Below are 23,785 nucleotides of genomic sequence, written 5' to 3'. Positions count from 1 at the left end.
TAGGTATCAATAGAAAGGTAATTTACTGGTCTTTAAAATGACATATTGTAATATGCAATGTCTTGTTTAGGTTTCATGAAATAGGACCAAAGCTTACCCCATACCCCAAGGTTTACACAGCAAATTACTGCAAATCTGAAACTCGACCTTTTTTTACAATTTATTAACTTTATATACAAAAGGCAATGCTTGTATGCAATCTACGAAATCTGTGTTTTTGTTAGAAAAGTATGTTACAAATATGAAATTAACTTTAACAGGAACATAATATGATTTTGTAGCCTTTTGGATCATATTTGGAAGGGTACCCAGGTATCAGGGCAAATTTGCCGAAACACATACATTTGCAATATTTGGGTTCCCCCTCAAAAATGATCCAAGTGGCTACTAAATTGTATCATCTTCCCGTTAAAAGGTAATTTGATACTTGTAACATACTTTTGTAACAAAATCAAATGTTAAATAAGAATTGCCTTTTGTATTATGTGCAGCAAAAAATGGTAGAATTTGTGATAAGCTGTAATTTGCGATTTGAACTTTTTGGGTATGGGGTAAAGTTTGACCATATTCCAGGAAAACTATGGATGACATTGTATATTACAATATGTCATCTTAAAGAAGAATAAATTTCCCTACTAATGATACCTCACAAGCCAGGTTGTGTCACAAAATAAGTTCAGCAGATGACTTACAAGAAGAAGAATTTAACAAAAAAGGTGCCAGTTTGCGGTACTGCGATTTTGCATTTCTCTTCAAAATATGGCTGATACAACTAAACAGTCCAAATATTTTTTCTGTTAAAAGTCTATTTCACATTTCTAACATGACCCAGTACCATATACAACAGATTTAATACCGAAACAGAACTATTTTTATCATGTCTAGCTAAAAATTCACGGATTGATCACGTTATCTATGACAGTACTTCCAATATAAACCTTGGGGTATGGGGTACGTTTTGGTCATATTCCATGAAAACTATACAAGATATTGCCTGTTACAATATTTCATTGTAAATACCAGTTAATTACCTTTCCAATGATACTAAACAAACCCGGTTATAATCAATAACAAGCTCAGTAGACTACTTATAAGATGACAGATTTAACAAAAACGCATACGAATCAGGAATACTGAGATTTTGCTGTACCCTTAAAAATACAGCTCTTACAGCTATAGAATCCCAATACTTTTTCTGTTAAAAGTTCATTTCATATTTCTGATATGGCCAAGTACAAAATTAAACAGATTTCATACAAAAAATTGCCTAATTTTTTATGTCTGCGTAAAAAAATTGCTTGAATTTGATATTAGCTATGACAGTAGTTTTCGATGTAAATTTTGAGGTATGGGGTAAGTTTTGGTCATATTTCATAAAAATCTGTACAAGATATTGCATGTTACAATATGTCTTTTTAAAGACTAGTAAATAATCTTACTAATGATACCTAACAACTTACATTATATTCTATAGAAGCTCAGCAGATGACTTACAAGACGATAGATTCAACAAAAATGCACGCAAGTCAGGAATACTGAGATTTTGCTGTACCCTTCAAAATCTGACTGTTACAACTACAGAATTCCAATCTTTTTTCTGTTAAAAGTCTATTCATATTTCTGACATGTCCCTGTACCAAATAAAACAGATTTAATAGCAAAAACGGCCAGAGATTTTGTTTCTAGCTAAAAAATTTGTAGAATTTGGTTTTAGCTATGACTGAAATTTTCAATGTAAACTTTGGGGTAAGGGGTAGGTTTTGGTATTATATCATGAAAACTATAGAAGATATTGCATGTTACAATATGTCATTCTGAAGATTAGTGAATTATCTTACTAATGATACCTAACAAGCCAGGTTATATTGAAAAACAAGCCCAGCAATTAACTTATAAGAAGAACAATTAAAAAAAATGCATGCAAATCTGCAACACTGTTATTTTGCGGTAACCTTCAAAATATGACTGTTACAGCTGTAGATTCCCAATATTTTTTCTGTTAAAAGTCTATTTCATATTTCTGACATGTCCCTGTACCAAATAAAACAGATTTAATAGCAAAAAGGGCCAGATTTTTTGTGTCAAGCTAAAAAATTGTAAAATTTGGTTTTAGCTATGACAGAAATTTTCATTGTAAACTTTGGGGTAAGGGGTAAGTTTTGGTTAAATATCATGAAAACTATAGAAGATATTGCATGTTACAATATATCATTCTGAAGATTAGTGAATTATCTTTCTAATGATACCTAACAAGCCAGGTTATATTCAAAAACAAGCCCAGCAGATAACTTATAAGAAGAAAGTTTTAACAAAAATGCATGCAAATCTGCAACACTGTTATTTTGCGGTACCCTTCAAAATATGACTGTTACAGCTGTAGATTCCTAATATTTTTTCTGTTTAAAGTCTATTTCATATTTCTGACATGTGCCTGTACCAAATAAAACAGATTTTATAGCAAAAAGGGCCAGATTTTTGTGTCAAGCTAAAAAAATTGTAAAATTTGGTTTTAGCTATGACAGAAATTTTCAATGTAAACTTTGGGGTAAGGGGTAAGTTTTGGTTACATATCATGAAAACTATAGAAGATATTGCATGTTACAATATATCATTCTAAAGATTAGTGAATTATCTTTCTAATGATACCTAACAAGCCAGGTTATATTGAAAAACAAGCCCAGCAGATAACTTATAAGAAGAAAGTTTTAACAAAAATGCATGCAAATCTGCAACACTGTTATTTTGCGGTACCCTTCAAAATATGACTGTTACAGCTGTAGATTCCTAATATTTTTTCTGTTAAAAGTCTATTTCATATTTCTGACATGTCCCTGTACCAAATAAAACAGATTTAATAGCAAAAGGGCCAGATTTTTTGTGTCAAGCTAAAAAAATTGTAAAATTTGGTTTTAGCTATGACAGAAATTTTCATTGTAAACTTTGGGGTAAGGGGTAAGTTTTGGTTAAATATCATGAAAACTATAGAAGATATTGCATGTTACAATATGTCATTCTGAAGATTAGTGAATTATCTTTCTAATGATACCTAACAAGCCAGGTTATATTGAAAAACAAGCCAGCAGATAACTTATAAGAAGAAAGTTTTAACAAAAATGCATGCAAATCTGCAACACTGTTATTTTGCGGTACCCTTCAAAATATGACTGTTACAGCTGTAGATTCCTAATATTTTTTCTGTTTAAAGTCTATTTGATAATTCTGACATGTCCCTGTACCAAATAAACAGATTTTATAGCAAAAACGGCCAGATTTTTTGTGTCAAGCTAAAAAATTGTAAAATTTGGTTTTAGCTATGACAGAAATTTTCAATGTAAACTTTGGGGTAAGGGGTAAGTTTTGGTTACATATCATGAAAACTATAGAAGATATTGCATGTTACAATATATCATTCTGAAGATTAGTAAATTATCTTTCTAATGATACCTAACAAGCCAGGTTATATTGAAAAACAAGCTCAGCAGATAACTTATAAGAAGAACAATTTAAAAGAAATGCATGCAAATCTGCAACACTGTTATTTTGCGGTACCCTTCAAAATATGACTGTTACAGCTGTAGATTCCATATTTTTTCTGTTAAAAGTCTATTTCATATTTCCGACATGTTCCCTGTATGAAATAAAACAGATTTCAGACAAAGCATTGCATTTTTTATTATGCCTAGCTAAAAATTGGTAGAATTTGAGAGTTACTGTAATTTGCAATGCTAAATTTTGGGGTAAGGGGTAAGTTTTGGTTATATTTGACAAAAACTGTAGAAGATATTGCATAGTACAATATGTCATCTTAAAGAGGAATAAATTCCCTTTCTAATGGTACCAAATAAGTGAGGTTATGTAAAAAATGAGCTCAGCACATGACTTACAAGAAGACAGATTTGACGAAAATGCATTTGGCTTGGAAAATCGTGATTTTGCGGTACCCTTCAAAACATGACCATAACAGCTATTCCATCCCTATATTTTTTCTGTTAAAATTCCATTTCGTATTCTAGGGATCCTAAGGCTTCTGAAAAATACAGGTTTGTTATCCTGTGGGGGGGGTGCACGTAGACCCCCTCTAGCCCACGGCCTATACCTGTACACAAAATACTGAGATGGTAGCTTTGGCGGTATGGGAGCCTTTGTGTGTGACGGACATACATCCGCACATACCCACAAATATACAGACAAGACGCCACTCAGACTCATCATATAAGCTCTTTTTGGTATTTATATATAAAACCAAATATGAGCTAAAAATTGTATTGCTAAGTTATTGCTATATGCCAAAAATCAGACCTCAAGCTCTATTGAATCGCTCAAAATTAGATATGCACATAATTAATGAGGTACAATATGTGGCGTCATAAGCTGTCCCATCATACCATATATGAGGGGTGTACCGCTTGTGGTTACTGAGTTATGGACAAATATGTATATTTGAGGTCAAAGGTCACCGAGGTCACGTGACATTTTGTCAAAAAAATTGTATTGCTAAGTTATCCCTATATACCAAAAATCAGACCTCTAGCTCTATTGGCTTGCTCAAAATTAGATATGCACATAATTAATGAGGTAGAATATGTGGCGTCATAAGCTGTCCCATCATACCATATTTATATGAAGGGTGTAGCACTTGTGGTTACTGAGTTATGGACAAATATATATATTTGAGGTCAAAGGTCACCAAGGTCACGTGACATTTTGTCAAAATGTCTGAGATATCTGCGTGAACGGATGGACTCATGGATGGACTCACAGACGGACATGACCCAATCTATAAGCCCCCTGGACTTCATCCGTGAGGACTGACAACTGTGTCACTGCATCCTTTTTGCAATATGAATACGATGAGAAACTAAATTTTTATTTTTCTTGGCCTTATACATGGGAGTCTATGGACTGCCTTATACATGGGAGTCTATGGACTGCCTCATACATGGGAGTCTATGGAGACTGCCTTACACATGGGAGTCTATGGAGGTGAAAACTAAAAAGTCCTCTAACACGGCCAAATTTGATCGCATTGTGAAACAAATCGAAGTGCATCTGTATGGGGTAGGGTACTATCCTTGTGCAAAGTTTGAAAGAAATTGACCTGGGCATGTCTGAGATATCTGCGTGAACGGACACACGCACGCACGCATGCACGCACGCACGCACAGACATGACCAAACCTATAAGTCCCCCCGGACAGTGTCCGTGGGGACTAAAAAAGCTAAGAGGTGAACAGTTTTCTTACTTCAAGAGCTTTGAGCCCAAACAAGTTGTAGATCAGAAAATTGTATAATATTGAGATTCTAAAAAATAGTCCCTGAGGTGCATTCTACATTAAGGAGGTGCTGCACCCAATGCAGCATATTTTCCTCAAAATCACTTTATTGCAAATATTCATTCAATTTCAATTTATTTGTTAACCCAAGGTTAAACTAGAAAGCATTTGCAAGCAAAAGCAAAGTTCCAGAGACAAGAGCAGCGGAAGAAAAGAGCATGTGTGACGAAGATTGGTGCAGAATGAAAGAGTGCTTGGGATTTTAATATACAAGCACGTACCTATAGTGAGGGCTGATAGCGGTAACAACAGAATACAACTAAAAGCACGGCAGTCTAGGGAATTACAGTACACAGATTACAAATGCCTACATGTACAGTAAAAATGCAACAGATACATATGGGGGCGACAACGCACGGAAATGTATATCAGACGAGGGGAGACATCAGACCTAGGCCGTTGAACTTGAAAACCGAGGCCACATAGCTACCCACTCAGCTCCGGACAATCAACAAATATACCGTTACAGTTGGTAAAACTGCTCAGATCAAAGAAACTATTAAAAGATGTAAAACAATGAGACATTGAAGTTCCCGTGACAGCATCGCAAGGAAAATACTAAGTTTTTTTTCAGTACGTTTATCAGGGTTCTCTGACCCTGCTCACCCCCGGTACCAAAACAGAAGTGTCCCACTCTGATGTCATATCCGACAGTAGTTTCATTCACGCACGCAATCTGGGTTTTCATTCTCTTCACATGCATTTTCATTTGATTAAAAGCAATTAATGCTTCATCTGTTAAGTATAGAGTTTTTACCACTGACTAAAACAATTTTCATTGCTATGTCACTGTTTTCACAAGATACTGACCGTTTGATCTTGGAAAGTTGAGTTGCTTTTACGTGCAGCCAACGCATGCCAGTGCGGTGACAGACAGTTCACTATGCTATGCCATGCCACGCTGTTGATCGGCAGTATACATGATGTCTTTGTTCCAAGTTTACTTTTTATTTCAAGATGTGAGTCAAACAGAAATTTCATCAAATTGCCACTTCTGTATCTAGGGATTGTGTAATCAGTTTGATTTGAAAATATTTCGTCAATTAAGAGCGGAAATCGTCGCTGACTTTTGCTGTCTTTTGGCTATGGTTGTATATCAATTTTTTCTGTCCTTTACATACAATCGCCGCCGGTACCATCAAGGGTGGGACGTGTGAAATTGTTCTGTTGTTGACACTATTCATACAAATTGAAAGGAGTAATAACTAGTGACATTGTATAACAAAGAAGCTACAAATAATCTGTCTTCTTTCATGTGATCGTACGGGAGTTGACCAGTCTCAGCCATTGTGAACATTTTGCTGCTGAACCTCATAGCGTCGCAGGTAACAATGATACTAGCGTTGGGTGAGATCGAAAGCGTCGCGGGCTTGAACCATAGCGTCGCGGGCCGCGAAGCTGTTTTGGGCTGGGGAGAACCCTGTTACAGCCTCATATATGTATACAAATATCTTCGGCAAAACTTATAATAAAGTTATAAAACCCATCTTCAAAATGTGATAGCTCTCCGAAACATCACAATATCTAAGCTCTTGAACGATGACGCATGGTCACTATGCTTGAATCATCGCAAAGCAAAAATTCAACATGTCCGCCAAGACCAGTCTAAACCATATGGAAGGCATATGACGTAACAGTATAGCACCACGTACGGCGAGTATTTAGAGAAAAATAAAAATCAAAAAGCAACAACAAAGCGAAAGAAAGCTAGAATTATTAATAGCTAAACGCAATATAATATTTGTGCAATGCAAATAAAAAATAAATAAACAAACAAGAAATGCCCGTGAAACCCGTCCATGCTGAGCGATGACGTCATAAGCGTGTAGCAATGCATTCTGAGTAATGAAGGTTAAAATTTGTGTATAGCATGTTCTATGGTAGTAATACGAGAAATAGAGAAAGAAAGAAAGAAAGAAAGAAAGAACGAAGGAAAGTGAGCAAAAACTAACAGTTCCAGAGCTGGTCTCTGGAACTAAATATTGGTTGGGTTCACCTTTTAGCTTGTCAAGCAGACTACTCGTAAGTTGTGTGATAAAGAAGTGTTTATTTATGCAAATGTATGCAAATCTCCTGATTTCCTGGCTTCTCTTTTCTGCCAATTTCAAGATTTCCAAAGAATTTAACTCATTTCTGGCTGAGTCAAATTTTCTGAAATTTTCACATTACATTCTTTTAATGCTATATAATAAAACAACTATATTATTTGGCAATAAAATTTTTACATTTTGAATAAGAGGCATTTTAATTTTGCTAATCATGCTTCAATAACTTTTTTTGAGTATCAGTCTTTCAAGCCATGCCATTTTTAGGATAGATAATGCAAAATAAGACAGTCGTCTTTTGCTACATATATTCTCGTTTCAAGAGAAATATTACATAGTAAAAAGGTTTTGACTTAAATTAATTTTCATCATTCATACCAAAAGTGAGGTTTTTTACCCAAAATATACACCCCTTCATCCTTAGAGTAAACTATTGCTACAATACTAATCTTAAGATTCTCTGCTTTTTGAAAATATATAATATGAGGGGGTTTCCTTGTCATCTTAGATTAGAAATATTCCTTAAAGGCCAGGGCGGGGTACAAGTAGCTAGCTGCCCCTGTTGGAATTCATGCAAAGCATGGCTTTTCTAGTGTCAAAGTCGGTTGCTCCGTAAAAACCATGCCAAAATGGTCATAGGCAAATAAACTTTGTTGTGCACATATACACTTACTATGAATGTCTTGTAATTGATTGTATCAATAACATTTTATGATTTGAGCATAAATAAAGCTTATTTTGATCGATGAAGGTATTTTATTTGCCTTCAACTAGCATGGCAAGCAGCCATAACAAAGGTCGAATGACCCCTAAACGCACAAGGGATTGTACAATGTTGTGCCATCGACTTGGGAGGAAACGGGGTACCAAAAAACGGCCCGATTTCCACTGAGTTGGCAGGAAAACGGAGCTTAAAATCAGATGTACTGTACAGCGACGTCTTCTTATGCGTACGCGGTATTCTCTCGCTGTCGTGAGAGGCGACAGCGAGAGATTACCGCGTACGCATATTAAAGAAGACATCGCCGTACTCTACATCTGATTTTAATCAGATTGGGCTACACCTAATTTCGAGCAGATTTTCACCAACTTGGCAGGAAAAGGGTTAAAGCCGCACTTTTCAATCCCAGGTTCTCGCATTAGTGGAGTTCTCCTCCCAGTCAAACACCTGGCCAGTACGATGTTTGATTTCTATAACATTAATCACACAAACTGATCTCAACCTTTTGTCACATTTTGCTAATCCTGCAAACAGAGTTTATGCAAGCTTTTGATTGACGGTCGGTTCAAATCGCCAACGGTCATTGATTCCCCACCACAAACGCTTGAATTTACTAAAAAATTGTCTTCCAGTCGCATTAGACTTTGAATATAACCACAGAGTTCGATCGGCAGCAACTTTGCGCTGACCGCTTGGCAGTCTGTGTGTGTTTTTGCGTACGGGGGAAACTAAAAACTGGCATTTTCTGGAGCGTGTGCCCGTGTGTTGCCTGTTTGGTGTCCACTTACACAGTGAACGCCGCCATAGCTTGGCGTCCTTACAAAGGGAGGCTCCGCCTTTAAGCCCCAACTCTGTGTATGTTAAAAATGACTGGTAACACGTCTCTATGGTCAAGTCTGGTTTTGATCAGTTTTGTCAGTTGGGCATTTCAAAAGCATAGGACATGCCCTATCTCCGAATTAGGCAATCTGCCACATAACGTAATTGACATGAAGGATTTATAGAGATACCAAAGACTTCTCAGAAAGGAGTTACAATTAATCCTCTTTCTACCAGGCTCCATAGACAAACAACAGAAATAACTACGGCTTGGGAGAAAGAGGATTAACACTTTTCCTGCCAAGCGCCCTTGCCCGCCATTCTGCCAAGTCAGTAGAAAACCGCCTAATAATATGTGCCTGCAAAAGATTGGCTCTCCTGCACGTTATCCTGCCAGGCATTTTGGCAGAAACTGCCCATTTTCAGGGTAGTTTTAGCCGTACTTATACGTGTTAGACGTCGATAATTTCTACATGCCTGTAGACAGGGGAAGGTGCTCAAGGGTTACTGCAAAAAAAAATTGAGGTCACCGGTTTTGTTTGCCCCAGGGAATGCGTCACTTTATTGCCGTTTCATGCTTACTTTTTCGGAAATAAGCTCCTTTAGATTTGCGCACGTAGGCACAAACATCACCTCGCTCGTCTGTTAGTCAGAGACCCTGGGGGGTGTGCTAGGGGTGCGGCAGCACCGGCAAACCTGTCCTGTTTCCCCAGGGTAGGGTGAATTGAATACGTACTTTCAACGACTTGGCAGTGTAACACAAAAACTATGTTTTTGCCGTTGTACTAACGACATGGCTGAGCCATTGAAGCACAGCTTTACGTAGTTTAGCCAGCTCAGTTGGGAGTTGGCTTAGGAGTGTTACTGTTCATTACTGACTTAACCCTTTTCCTGCCGAGCGCCCTTGTCCGTTATCCTCCCAAGTCAGTAGAAAACCGCCCCATAATATGTGCCTGCAAAAGATTGGCTCTCCTGCATGTTATCCTGCCAGGCATTTTGGCAGAAATCGCCCATTTTCAGGGTAGTTTTAGCCGTACTTATACGTGTTAGACTTCGATAATTTCTACATGCCCGTAGACAGGGGAAGGAGCTCAAGGGTTGCTGCAGAAAAAAATTGAGGTCACTGGCTTTGTTTGCCCCTGGGAGTGCGTCATTTTATTGCCGTTTCATGTTTATTTTTTCGGAAATAAACTCCTTCAGTATTACGCACGTCCGCTAGGCACAAACATCACCTCACTCGTCTGTTAGTCAGAGACCCTGAGGGTCGTGCTAGGGGTGCAGCAGCACCGGCAAACCTGTCCTGTTTCCCCAGGGTAGGGTCAATTGAATACGTACCTTCAACGACTTGGCAGTGTAGCACAAAAACTACGTTTTTGCCGTTGTATTAACGACATGGCTGAGCCATTGAAGCACAGCTCCACGTAGTTTAGCCAGCTCAGTTGGGAGTTGGCTTACGAGTGTTACCGTTCATTACTGACTTAATCGAGTGGTCCTCAGTCAGGTACGGGTTTGTACCGACATGGCTTGGGCTGCAGCTAACCAGTGATAACCAGTCACTACACCCAAGTCTTCAGTTCACTTTTGCGATGCATCGGTGCAACGCAATATGCTTCCATTGTTCTAGCCATCGACGTGTCCACATGCCTGGCAGCCATATTGTACTGCTAGCTGGTTTGCATAACAAAAGCAGTCCCTGCTAACTGCAGGCGGTATCCCCGTAGCATATTGACCTTATGTCACCTTTTGAATTCTCTGTACGCAAACAGCGTACGTAGTTACTAATGCGTCGGCAAGAGGATACGTTTGCCTGCAAACCAGAGCCAATACTTCGGACGATGGAATAAATAAAAAATCCAAAGCTACGTCCATTGAATGGCACGGCCAAGGCGGTGAAGGACGTTGCCTGGCTTGAACTTGCAGAGCTGAAGCCCAGCTTAGTACGTCGGACACCAGTTTGTAATGGTATTTCCGAGTCGTTCATATCCGTTCCATCGGAGGAACAAGTCGAGCCGTCCCGTCAAAAATACGTTCTCATTTTCAGTCACGCACAACTGAATAAGTGACTTTCGTCTCGCACCATCGGCATATCTGCCAAGTCGTTTGCAAGAGGTAGCCTTCTAGATTAGCATTGCCGAGTTGGTCAAGTTCGGCAGCAATCTCTATAGTGCCAGGCAGCCAAGTACGTCCAACTCCGCCAGAAAACGTCACCATGCTATCCTGCCAAGTCCGCTAAAAAGCGGTAAAAAAAAACAGCCCCCCTCGGGTGTGGGGGACTGGCGGACAGGTTTCTGCACCTTTCCCTGTCTATCGACTCCCTGCGAACCCATTTCAAGGGGAAAAGGCGTTCCTTGTCAGAAAACCTCTCCTCGGATGACCCCTAAACGCACAGGGGATAGCAAAACGTAGTGCCGTCGACTTGGCAGGAAAGGGGGTACCCAAAAAGGGCCCGATTTCCAACGGGTTGGGAGAATAACGGTCACCAGTGCTTAGATTCTGGCTACACCGAATTTCAAGCGGATTTTCACCGACTTGGCAGGAAAAGGGTTAATCAAGCGGTCCTCAGTCAGGTACGGGTTTGGACTGTCATGTCTTGGGCTACAGCTAACCAGTGATATCCAGTCACTACACCCAAGTTGTCAGTCTCACTTTTGCGATGCATGGGTGCAACGCAATATGCTTCCATTGTTCTAGCCATCGACGTCTCCTCATGCCTGGCGGCCATTGTACAGCTAGCTGATTTGCATAATAAAAGCAGTCCCTGCTCAGTACAGGCGGTATCCCCGTACAATTGACCTCATGTCCCCTCTTGAATTCTCAGTATGCTACAGGGTTCTCCAGGGGGGGTTTGAGGGGCGGCCCGCCCCTTTGTTTTTGGTGACCGCCCCTCTAGCTAATGTGCCGCCCCTGCAATTGGAAATGCCACCCCTTTGTTTTTGATGGAAACGAAGCTCGTAGTTGGCAATGGTTAGCGAGCAACTTGCGTACTTGCCATGATTAAAATGTACAATACAGATGGTGGATCATTCACACTTCGTAATCTTGACGGTGACACTTAGTTATGGCAAATGGAAATCGTTTCACACCTTTTTTTTTGAAGCGGAGTTTGTCAAAGTACCTGATCAAACACGTGTATCCAAAAAATCATTGCTTATTATGCAGTCCTGTTCTGCTACGCGTACGTTGGGGGACTCTGCAAAGTCTACAGTAATGCAATTTCAAAGGATTTGAACTCCGAAGGTGTTAATATAGACGCAATTTGCTGGTGCACAACAAAGTTATTCTACAGCGTACACGAAACTCTCACAGCGAACTGCTATGCATGATCAATCGAAAGTTATCCCTCCTAAATGGAATCTAGCTTCAGAAACATTCAATCCCATCTGTGAATGTCAAAGGTGAATGGGATTAACTTGATCCTGGGTATCAAGTCCCTGGCCTTTAAGGGTCCATAATAAATTTACTACAAGAACATATGGACAAAAACACCTTCTCATGGAAGACAATGAAATCATATGTATAAACCAAATAGTGTATATATATTTTTATCCGATTGAGACTGAAACTAGTGAAAGTAAGGAAGATTATTGTAATTTACTTTTGTTTTAAAATTAAAAGGGAAGTTCACCAAGGATGAGTTTTACATATATGTTAGTTTTGGGGGCACTTATTCCGGAAAAGCCATTTTTGCCATTTATAACTCGTGCGACTTTAGCAAAAACGGATAAAAATAGTACCAGAAGTTGCAGTTTAGGGCTTCATCAACTCAGTGTATTTTGAATCATGAAAAATAGCACCAAGCTTGGCTAATGTTAAACTGACTCAATTGTTAGCCCTGAAACTTTGCTTGTTAGCATACACCTGAAGAGAAATTACACAACGTCCCTACCTCTCATGTCGTTTCAAAGTCATTTTGGAGAAACAATCATTATAAGTTGTGCGGCACTCCCACTTACATCTCTAGAAAATGTATTTCATGACCTATTGCTTAAAGGGGAAGTTCACCAAGGATGATTTTTACATATGTGCTAGCTTTGTGGTCACTTACCCCGGAAAAGCTATTTTTGCCATTTATAACTTGCAAGATTTTTTACAAAAAACGATAGAAATAGTACAGGAAGTTGCCCATGTAATTTGAATCATGGGAAAAAGCGCCAAGCTTGGAGCTTGCATAATGTGATATGGAAGGGACCATTTTCCCATGGTAATGGCATTGTCCACTCACCCATGCTTAAACCAGGCTGTGCGTATTTACATAATTTTTGTTTATACTGTTTATCCTTGCATAAACAATGAATCACTTATAATAAACTTTCCACTGTCAGATTTTGTGTTGCTGTTTACTACTTTGTTACTGTGAATGGACAATGTGGAGGCCATACCCGTCTGAAGATGGTCCCTTCCATATCACATTATGCAAGCTCCAAGTTTGGAGGTTTTTTCCATGATTCAAATTACATGGGCAACTTCCTGTACTATTTTATCGTTTTTTTGTAAAAAATCCTGCAAGTTATAAATGGTGAAAATAGTTTTTCCTGGGTAAATAACCACAGAGCTACCACATATGTAAAAATCATCCTTGGTGAACTTCCCCTTTAAAGTTATGCACTAAGTCTTTCATGTTTGAACTTCAACCACAGTCCCTCCATATTGTGGAGGCACTATGCTTCAACTATTTACCTCAGTGGAAAGTGAATTATCACTGACAGATGGCAATGGTATTATTCTTAACTTGCTTGTAAACTTAGTTATTCAAAAGATAAATCCTGTACGTAAAATGTTTTCAACAGCTTTTACCTACATGGATAATTATACATCCTATATGATCTGTTATATATTTTATGAAACCTATACTTACAATATATAGAAAATGTAAATAAATTTGAAACGCACTTTATGCTGTTCATCACCAGTATTTTTTAAAGAAAAAGGAGGGTAAATTATATCATGCAAGATGAATAGACATGATAATTATTTTCCACTGCTTGCACTCTTCTGGCATAATTTATGGGCCCATAATTTAATTAAAACAGTGGTGTACCAACATATTATGTACACACAGTGAGGTGTAACGTGCAACCCCTGGTCATCTCACGATCATTCTAAACTAAGGCTGTGGTGGGACAGCAAACGTGAACACCTTATCGGTTTGTATAAAAATTAACTATAACGACCGGTCAAATATAAACCAGCTCGTGACATATGAAATGTGTACTATGCCCACAGTGCAGTTGTGCAAACTATATTCCAGTGCAAACAAATGGTGATTTATTATCCTTAAAGACAGGTCTATCTTCACACACCCCTCGGACGCAATAATATTTCAATGCAATCTCGCCATCCATTAACATTAACGAAACATCCTTTCGAAATTTTCAACACACAGGAAAAGCTTGCATATTACCTGATCCGCCGGCATGGCAAACGCCTCACCGATGGCTTTATACAATTCTTCAACATTCGTAAAACCTTCAATTTTACCGGTAGGGCTACCATGGGCGAGCTGACAATGGAACACCAACCGTGGCCGTTTGTCTTTCCCATAATAAGGTCCCCTGGGTGGGACTGCTGTGCCATACACACCCCCGGGACTGGAAGCAGGCGACGATTGATTTGGCAACGCAGGTTGTCCGCCACTTGCTCCATTCTGTTCCATTGCGTTTCGTTGATTAGCGGAATCTGGTAAATCCTCAGTGTTCTCCGTTAACTGCTCTGTTTTCACCCTCTTATCTTTTTTCCTACTGGGGAAAAGTGGCATCTTTTCGTATTTACGTGAACAGCAGGTACTATTTTTGTCTACAAATACGTCACAAGGCCTGTAGCGGAGAAAGTGATTGGTTTACGAAGCGAAGATCCACACCTATCATATATACGTACACAAAGGGGACCCGGAGGTTCTTGGCCAGAAATGTACATACCGGAAACAGGAAGTATCGATCACGTGTACAATGCAACGTGGTTTCTCATTGGTTAAAGTCATTCACCCACCTGTTGACATGTTGCAAGTTGCATTCGCCATGGATGTAAAAAATATCACATCCATGCATTCGCGAAGTACAGTGTTCAGATATGTCTCAGTCAACATTTGCAGACAGATTTTACATTGGAATATCCAAATCAAGTCGATCACATTACTTTAATGTGCATCGAATACCAGTGTTATCACAATATTCATTTTGGTACTTCCTCATGAATGCGTACATGCATGGGTGGCACAGTCGCTTGTGGTTCGATACACGGCGATAGCCACTGATGGCACTGTGATATAATTTCTCGCCGTGTATCGAACCACCACTTGGCACAAGCGACTATGATGCGTGACGAGGTCTCGAATGCTGTTCCTCAACGTCAAAGAATTTTTGCGTTGGCGGAGCTTGAGCGACCATAGCTGTGAAAGCATTCACCCTGCAGTGACCTAGCCCTGCGTACAGGTCTGTTATGTTCCCGGCGTTATGGCCGCGAGGCCGTATAACGCTGGGAACACACAGACCTGTACGCAGGCCGCAGGGTTATGCATGGAGTGACCATGACATGGCTACGTAGTACGTAATCTTGGCAGATTAGGAAATGAATAGTCAGAGAATTACCATAATATAATTAAAATATATTAACAGAAGTGGTATTGACACAAACTGATGACGTCATAGCTGCGGCACCAACTGCAATGTATTGTGGGTGCTACTTCATACTGTATAGTGCCTTAAAAATAGCCTTCTTGTAGTACACCAGACTGTCAAATGCCTTCTGAAAGTCTACACAACAACAAAAGATAGATTTTGACTGGACCAGGCACTGTTACAAAAGTTGCACTTTAAGTGATTATCATTATCAGAGGTTTTTGTGTACTTATGGAAATACGTCAAAGATCACAGTAAAAAGACATAATAAGTGTCTTATACAAAGCTTATAAGATTCTTATCAGTATTCTGTATGCAAATTAAGAGTTAGTTTTTAATACAAACCTTATAAGTATTTGGAGTGGAATCAATTTTGACTAGTAATAAGAAATGAAAAATTCTTACTCATTTATGAAAATTTCTTAATCATTTTCCTTCTGGCTTATTTGCTTATGAGAACTATGTAAGATATTTAGTTTCTTGGAAGAGATTTATACAAACCTTCTAAGGGACTGGTCAGTTTCTTCAGCCTGGGGGGGGGGGCAGGTGGATTATTGTTTGCCGACATCAAAAAGTGGCTGACGCCCCCCCTATTCCATATTTTGAAAACAGGGTGACCCCCCTATTCCAAATTTCGAAAACAGGGTGACCCCCCCCCCTCCGCCCATCTGGCGCGCGACATAGGTAAAACAAAAGGTAGACATAAATTATATATATATATATATATATATATATATATATTATATATATATATTATATATATATATATATATATATATATATATATAATATATATATATATATATATATATATATATATATATATATATATATATATATATATATATATATATATATATATATACCAGTATATATTATATTTTATATTTTACATATACTTATATTTTAAATAGTCATTCTATGTTTTAATGAAATTGTTGACATGTCAGTTGTTAGATAGGAATTTCAAAGTGTCAATCTGTATTTTGAATGAGCTGTGAATGTATTTCACACTTTCTATGCTTAACCAGATGTCCTGCACTGTTGTACAGAAATGGATGTCAATTATTAATATCAAAGAGGAAAAAGCAGTGAATCAAAAACTTTGATGGGTGTTAAGACTTGCCAACCATCCAATAAATCTCCTGAGGAGCCATAGAGAGCTTTTTTAGCCAAATCTGATGTGTACAGTGTCTGAGAGGACCTTTTCTTGTAACATTGAAGCCATAAAAGCACAGCTAATGACGACAAAAACTGCCCTTTTTAACTGTTATTCAATGTTCATAAAAAAGCATCTTTCTACAGAAAACCTGTGACACAAAGGAAAATAATTGCATCAATGAGAAGGAAAGATATCTTGTCATTTTTCTATCTCTAAAATAAGTCACTGTATCAAATATATGTTGTGAAATATTTGTGCATGTTGCTTTCTCATACTGAATTCTCATAGAGAGAACAGAAAAGTATCAGGAATTTGTCATCCTTTTCATATGAAATGCAGATTTCATAATGGTACACTTTCACTTAGCAAACATCAAGATATCTCTGATTTATTAAAGTATGGCGCCCGAAGGGCGCGCAGAAAAATATGAAACATCCTGATATCTCTGATATATATGCCTTGTATATTAAAGTCATGCACCTGAAGGGCATGCTAAAAAATGTCTGATATATTAAAGTAATGAGCTTGAAGAGCATGCTGAAAAATATTGAACATACAGATATCTCTGATGTATGTATGCTTGATATGTTAAAGTTGGGCGTGCTGAAAAATATGGCCCGAAGGGCGCGCCGAAAAATACAACTGAATGATGAAATCTGTGGCTGACACTAGCATTTTAGGCAATGATGAGCCTGTGTCAAAATTCAAAAACACACTGACCCCCCTATTGGGCATTTCAAAAACATGGTGACCCCATCACCAAAGTAAAAAACAGGGGTGACCCCCCCCCCCCATGAATCCACGGCCCCCCCCCAGGCTGAAGAAACTGACCAGTCCCTAAGATTCTTACTCTAATTTGCATATAAGATACTTATACGAATATAAGAATCTTATAAGATTCTTATAAGCTCTTATACAAAGAAACCGTACATATGGGACCAATTGGCTGTCAATGTCTTTTGTAGGAACTGTGTAGCCACTATGGGCTCATTTTTTTTTCTCGTTTGTGCATACTAAAAGTATCATCACACACTTGTGTTGGTGCCTGCCTCAGCAACAAACTTTGGCATGTCAATAGACCGCGCCGAAAATATGACAAAATATCATTATGTGAAGGGGCGCTGTGTGAACTCAAAGGATAATCAACAGAAATATGTTGAATAAGTAACATCTACACATCAGCTTTATCGCAAAATGCTTCGGGAGCTTGAACTCATAAAGGTAATTTACTTCCAAATAAATCTGATGAGGTGGACCCCAGGTAATCTTCACCTGTGCACCCACATGCCTTCCACAGTGTTGGACTGGTGAAGCTTTTTGGGTCCACTTAATGAAAAGAATGATTAAACAGTCAGAGGAGACTCGGACAACAAAAAATAAGCCTTCCATTTCTTAGAAATAATGGTGGAACCAAAGAAATCAATCAATCAAATAAAGTAATTTAAAAGTGTTTACATCGAACTGGTCCACAGATATCAAAAAGTATATAGTGGAAGCATCACGTTTGATGCTTCTAAATGCCCATTGTCTGTCATGGTGTCTTCCCCTGCTATATTCAGGGCTTCCAGACTTGGATTCATCAATTTCCATAATCCCTAAGCTTGGGTATGGTGACCAATCTGCATGATTGCCGAATTAAAGACAAAAATTCTCTTCTCAAAATTAACCCAGTCAATTAACTCGGGCAGTCAATAACAGCTGAAAAGGAGTGTAAACAACTGAAAACTTAAAACATCAAAAATACATCAACAGTAGAATGATGACAAAATTTAGGCATGAATGAAACAAACTAACTGTCAGAGCAGATGGAAAGAGTCAACGTCATGCCACAAGAGTAAAGGTCGGGTCACACTAATTTAAATGCACCAATGGTTACAACTCTGCCGGCCACTGACAATGCAAACTGGTATCTCTGCTGCACTTAAAGTTACGGTCTTTGTGCAAAAGTCTATTCTTTTGACACCATTCTACAGCAGTTTGTTATCTTCCATAGCTTGAAGAAATAAATCACAAAAGGAAAGGACAACCAATTTCTCCCTAAAATGAGCATTGTGCCATGGTGGTTATAAAGGATAGGAAAGGTACTTGCTCAGATAAATGGTAGGGGTGCATTGTGTGCAGGCCACATTTAAAAACGCAGGGCCCATTTGAGACCTAAAATCTCTGTTATTTTGGGACCCTATTTTAGACCTCTATGACCTTTGACCTGGGTCAAAAGCTAAAGCTGCATCTAAATTTGCAAAATGTTATCTGGTAAAATCCCAGCATTATTGCATGACCGGGTATAACCAGCAAAGCCAACAGCATTTTTATTGTTGTTGGCCAAGCCCTGATTTGCCAAAAACATTTCTGGAAATACTAAAAACCTGCCCCTGCTCAGGGGCAAGTGTAAGCATTGGTATAAGGCTGCATTCACAAACACCTTGTTGGGGGGGGGGAGAATTGACGGGGTGACTTGAAAATATCAAGGATATGTTGGAGGGGCACTTGAAAGGATTTGCAGACTTACAGGCTAAGACTTGGTTCAAGTCTATGATTTGTGAATGTTTGAGTGGAGTGAATGCACTGATTTGTATTTTGCTTTCATGTGAAACACGCGCGTGAGTGGGGTGAATTCAATGCTATAGACAGGGGAGTTTAACCCGGAATCACAGACTTGGATTTCTTGCAGGGTTTACGTTGCTATAAATTATTCATGAGATGATGTTTTTATGAACGTGTTTATTATGACATCACTGAATTTTACATATTCATGATATTGGGAGGAGTTACCTATTGACCCCAAGCGAGACGTGCATAAAACTCACTTAAACTCACTCGTATGTCAGTGATTTTTAGTCCCCACGGACACTGTCCGGGGGAACTTATAGGTTTGGTCATGTCCATGCGTGCTTGCGTGCGTGCATGCGTGCGTGCGTGCATGCATCTGTTCACGCAGTTATCTCAGAGATGCATGCCTGGAGTGCACATGATTTCATTCAAACTTGGTAAAAGGATTACTTCATATATCATACATATGCACGGCGATTTGTTTTGTGATAAGATCCAATATGGCCATTTTGTTACGATTTTTTCATGTACGGAGCCATAAGGTACATCTCAACCGATTTTATTCAAAGATGGTACAAGGACATTGACCTGTATCATACATATGCACGTCAATTTGTTTCACGATATGATCCAATATGGCCGCATGGCAACCATTTTGTTACCATTTTTTCATGTACGGAGCCATAAATCAGGCACGTTTCAACTGATTTTATTCAAAGTTGTTACAAGGACATTGACCTATGTCATGCATATCCACATTGATTTGTTTTGTGATACGATCCAATATGGCCACCATGCGGCCATTTTGTTACTGATTTTTTCACGTATGGACCCATAACTCAGGCACATCTCAACCAACTTTATTCAAAGTTGGTACAAAGTTGGTACAAGGACATTGACCTATATCATACATATGCACGATAATTTGTTTCACAATATGATCCAATATGGCCGCAATTGGCGGCCATTTTGTTACAAATTTTTCATGTCCTTAGCCAAAACCCAGACATGTATCATTGGATTTTATTCAAAGTGTCAAGGACATTGACCTATGTCATAAATATGCATGTCGATTGGTTTCACAATCTGATGCAATATGGCTGCCTTGTGGCCGTTTTGTTATGATTTTGTCATGTCCAGAGCCATAATTTGGATATGTATATCAACTAACTTTTTTCATAGTTGGTACAAGGACATTGGCCTTTCATGTCATAAATATGCATGTCTATTGGTTTCACCGTCCAAGGCAATATAATGGCTGCCTGCATGGTTGCCATTTTGTTACAATTTTTCTGAGAGCTATAACTCAGACACATTTCCACCAGTATCATTCAAAGGTGGCACAAGGACATTGACCTATGTCATACATATGCACATCAATTTGTTTAACAGCATGTAGCAGTGTCATGTCAATTATTGAATTTTCGTAATTAGTCTGATATGTCAAGAAATACTGCATCAAATTTCATGAAATTTGGTACAGATGTTACACTCACATTGCTTTAACAGTTGAAAAGACATTTATCAGTGTCAAGTTAATTAATTTGTAATTGCATATATAATGAACTTTCCTAATTGATATCCATAAATACTGCGTTAAATTTGATGAAACTTGATACAGATTTTGATCTCATAGTGTTGTAAATACAAATCAAAGACACTTAGTGGTATCATTTATATATATCAATTAATTGCTAGTTTGCATTTACATACCGTAGTGGATATTTGTTTTTAGGGTGAATGTCCAAAGTACTGCATCAAACTTTATGAAATATGGCACCTGGTGTTAATCTGTCAGTGTTAGGATAGGATGCAAAAATGTTTGGCAGCATCCTGTCGATTAAGTACTAATCGATTCATTTTAATGACCTTTTGTAATCAGTGTGGCGGCTTACATTGGTTTTATGTTTTCACCACCATGGAACTCATTTTTGGCCATTAAGTCCCATCTGTATCGCAGTATTTTTAATCACAGACCTAATTAATGAAGAGGACACTTTCCTTTCAGAGGACTTGTAATTAAAGTACTCATTAACAAGGGGGACTGTGTCATTGTCAATGACTTGTCTGCCGCCGGTTGGTGTGCAGACAAACACATTTTTTCCCACAATGTAATTCTCAACAACCTTTCTTTGGTAATCTCGCATGATTAGCGACGGTCGACCGATCAGTTGTACGGTCGATGTACAAACTTGATGCCATTATTTGCCCAGCGCTCAACGTCTTCAATGTCTAAGTGCAGCTGGCTTTGCACCACGGTTAGGGGTGGACCATTTGATATCCCCGGGGGGGGGGGAGCTTGGAAGATTGGTGGAGAGCCATTATTTTTTTTCCCACCTGCTCCACCATGAATTTTTTTTTTCTACAGGGCATATGCTGGCAACTTTTTTTTTCACTTTCCTTCTTCAAGATATATTTTTTTTTTACCAAATTTCGGTGCAATGTTTGTTTGCTTGGTTTTTCACAGCCAGTAAGATGCTGTTCTATCGCACACAGACTATATTCAAGAAACTAAATAAAGATATGTAAATACATGTACATTTTTGATTCACTTTACACAAATATCAGTTTATAGATCTTATTTATACCATGGGTAACACACTGGAAATACAAATCAAACAACCAGATTACTGAGTTCTACATTAAGCATTAACAAACTTACAGTGAAAACTTTTCTGAGAACATCACTGGTGTCATCAGAAGAGATGATGGTATCCTACATCAGGGCTGTCAATGTTTTTCAGAATAGAAGGGTACAAGTGAAAGAACAGGAGGGTACAGCCTTGTGCCGAGCGAAGCGGAACAAGGCGTGCGCGCAAGCGCACGCTGGGGGAAGCCAGGAGGGGGATGTCCCCCCTCCTGAAGCTGAAGCTTTTCTAATTATTCATCTTCAATTGGTGGCCTGTGGTGGCACTTTTGAGGGCAATTTACTGTCAAGTTTATTATAACTGAAGTATCAAAAGTAACATGAAACTGAATCTTGTGAAATAAATTATGAAAGACAAACAGAAGTATTTCAGAGTTTATATGTTTATTGATACACCAGGTTATTATTATTTGCATACAAATTCTGTTGAATTACAACCTGCTTAATAAGGATCATAATCTGAAAATCTTCCTCAATGAGACCACTTCAGACGAGTTCTTGTTTTCAGTTGCTGAAAGCTACAGTGATAGTAGCTGTAACTTTTGACAATTTTTCAATGTTTTCGTTTGTGTATTTATTTCAGTTCCTCGTTTAATAAATTCTGAGTTATTGTTCCTCAAGCTTGAAATGGTTTATGCTTTATAAAACTCCAGAGCTACTGCTTGATTTTTATTGATGCTGCAGTGTGCATCGAACAATTGCCAAGATTTTTTTTTCCGAGTTGCAATGGTCCATAATTGTTTTTCCATCAGCCACTTAAAGCCAGATTTTTTTTTTCAAGCAACTCCACCTGGCATCTTTCTTTTTCCCCCAATCTTCCAAGCCCCCTCCCCAGGATATCAAATGGTCCACCCCTTACGTGTGATTCGATACACAGCAGCCGCCGCATAGTATGCATACCACCCAGCGGCCGCTAATTGTATCGAACCTCTCGTAACTGTGCTTTGCACAACATGGAGATGACAGCAGTTTTCAATATATGCAGAGGTGTATTAGCATGCGTTCTCCTTATTTGTCATAATACTGGCTGGAGCTGTCAATCATTTTGTATTTGCTTGACGTCACCGTGTACACAGTCCGTCTCGCCGACGGTACTTTGCAAGAAGTCAAAGTCGGTGAATCCGGCAGAAGTGATCACGAGTTAGCCCACGGACTATTTGCTTGTGAAGAATGTGACTGTTTTAGTAAAGTCATCAGTGTTGTTACAAATTTGAACATACCAGAGGATTCCGCCTTTGATGAAACCATTAAATGTTGCTGTTGGGTGACACGACTCTATCCATGAAAATTTTCTTCTATTTGTATGTCTTCGCCAAAGGCATCTTGATCAGTTGATTGAGCGTGAAAGAGCGTAGACAGCAGATTCCCAATGTTTGTGTTTGCCATTGGAATCTAGTGATTATTCTCTGGCCCAGTAAATACTGCTGAGGGCACTAATTGACCTGAACTAAATTTATGCCTTATTGCTTGTCTCATGTAAACGTGAGATTGCTTAGTTAGATCGCTGATAAGGAATATTTACAGAGCGACTAATCGGATCTTCTCAGGTTAAAAAAAATGACGTGTAACCCTGGCTCATGTGAACAATTTACAACCTTGGGGATTTTTTAAATTAATGCTATCAGTGCTATTAATTGAATGTAAACAGCACATAAGGTAGTTAAAGACTGTGAATACCTTTCACTGTGGGGTAATTATGACATCTGGAATTATCCTGTATCCAAATTTCTTATCAGTTCTTGTGTGTCTTACATGGAAAAATTGCAAACATTGGTCAGCAGAGAAAAAATTAATGTCAGCTTAATTGTTTTCTGGATCAAATTTCGGAGTTGGAAATTGATACCAAATCTGACAAATTATGTTCACAGCCCTAAACATTGTCTTGCAACATATCC

At 38.5% G+C, this 23,785-nt stretch overlaps 1 protein-coding gene across 1 annotated transcript in view; it reads right to left on the bottom strand.

The window, feature by feature from the left end:
* Nucleotides 1-15,436, bottom strand: part of LOC139139394 (PDZ domain-containing protein GIPC1-like) — an 89,867-nt gene extending 74,431 nt beyond the window's left edge. The window contains exon 1 of the mRNA XM_070708303.1: nucleotides 14,319-15,436. Within this exon, the coding sequence (XP_070564404.1) occupies nucleotides 14,319-14,672 (354 nt within the window). The 5' untranslated portion in view covers nucleotides 14,673-15,436. The remainder of the gene's footprint in view (nucleotides 1-14,318) is intronic.
* Between the last annotated feature and the right edge of the window lie 8,349 nt (nucleotides 15,437-23,785).

This window comes from Ptychodera flava, chromosome 8 (genome assembly GCF_041260155.1).
Source record: "Ptychodera flava strain L36383 chromosome 8, AS_Pfla_20210202, whole genome shotgun sequence".
Taxonomy (NCBI): domain Eukaryota; kingdom Metazoa; phylum Hemichordata; class Enteropneusta; family Ptychoderidae; genus Ptychodera; species Ptychodera flava.
This window is presented reverse-complemented; position numbering and strand designations above follow the sequence as displayed.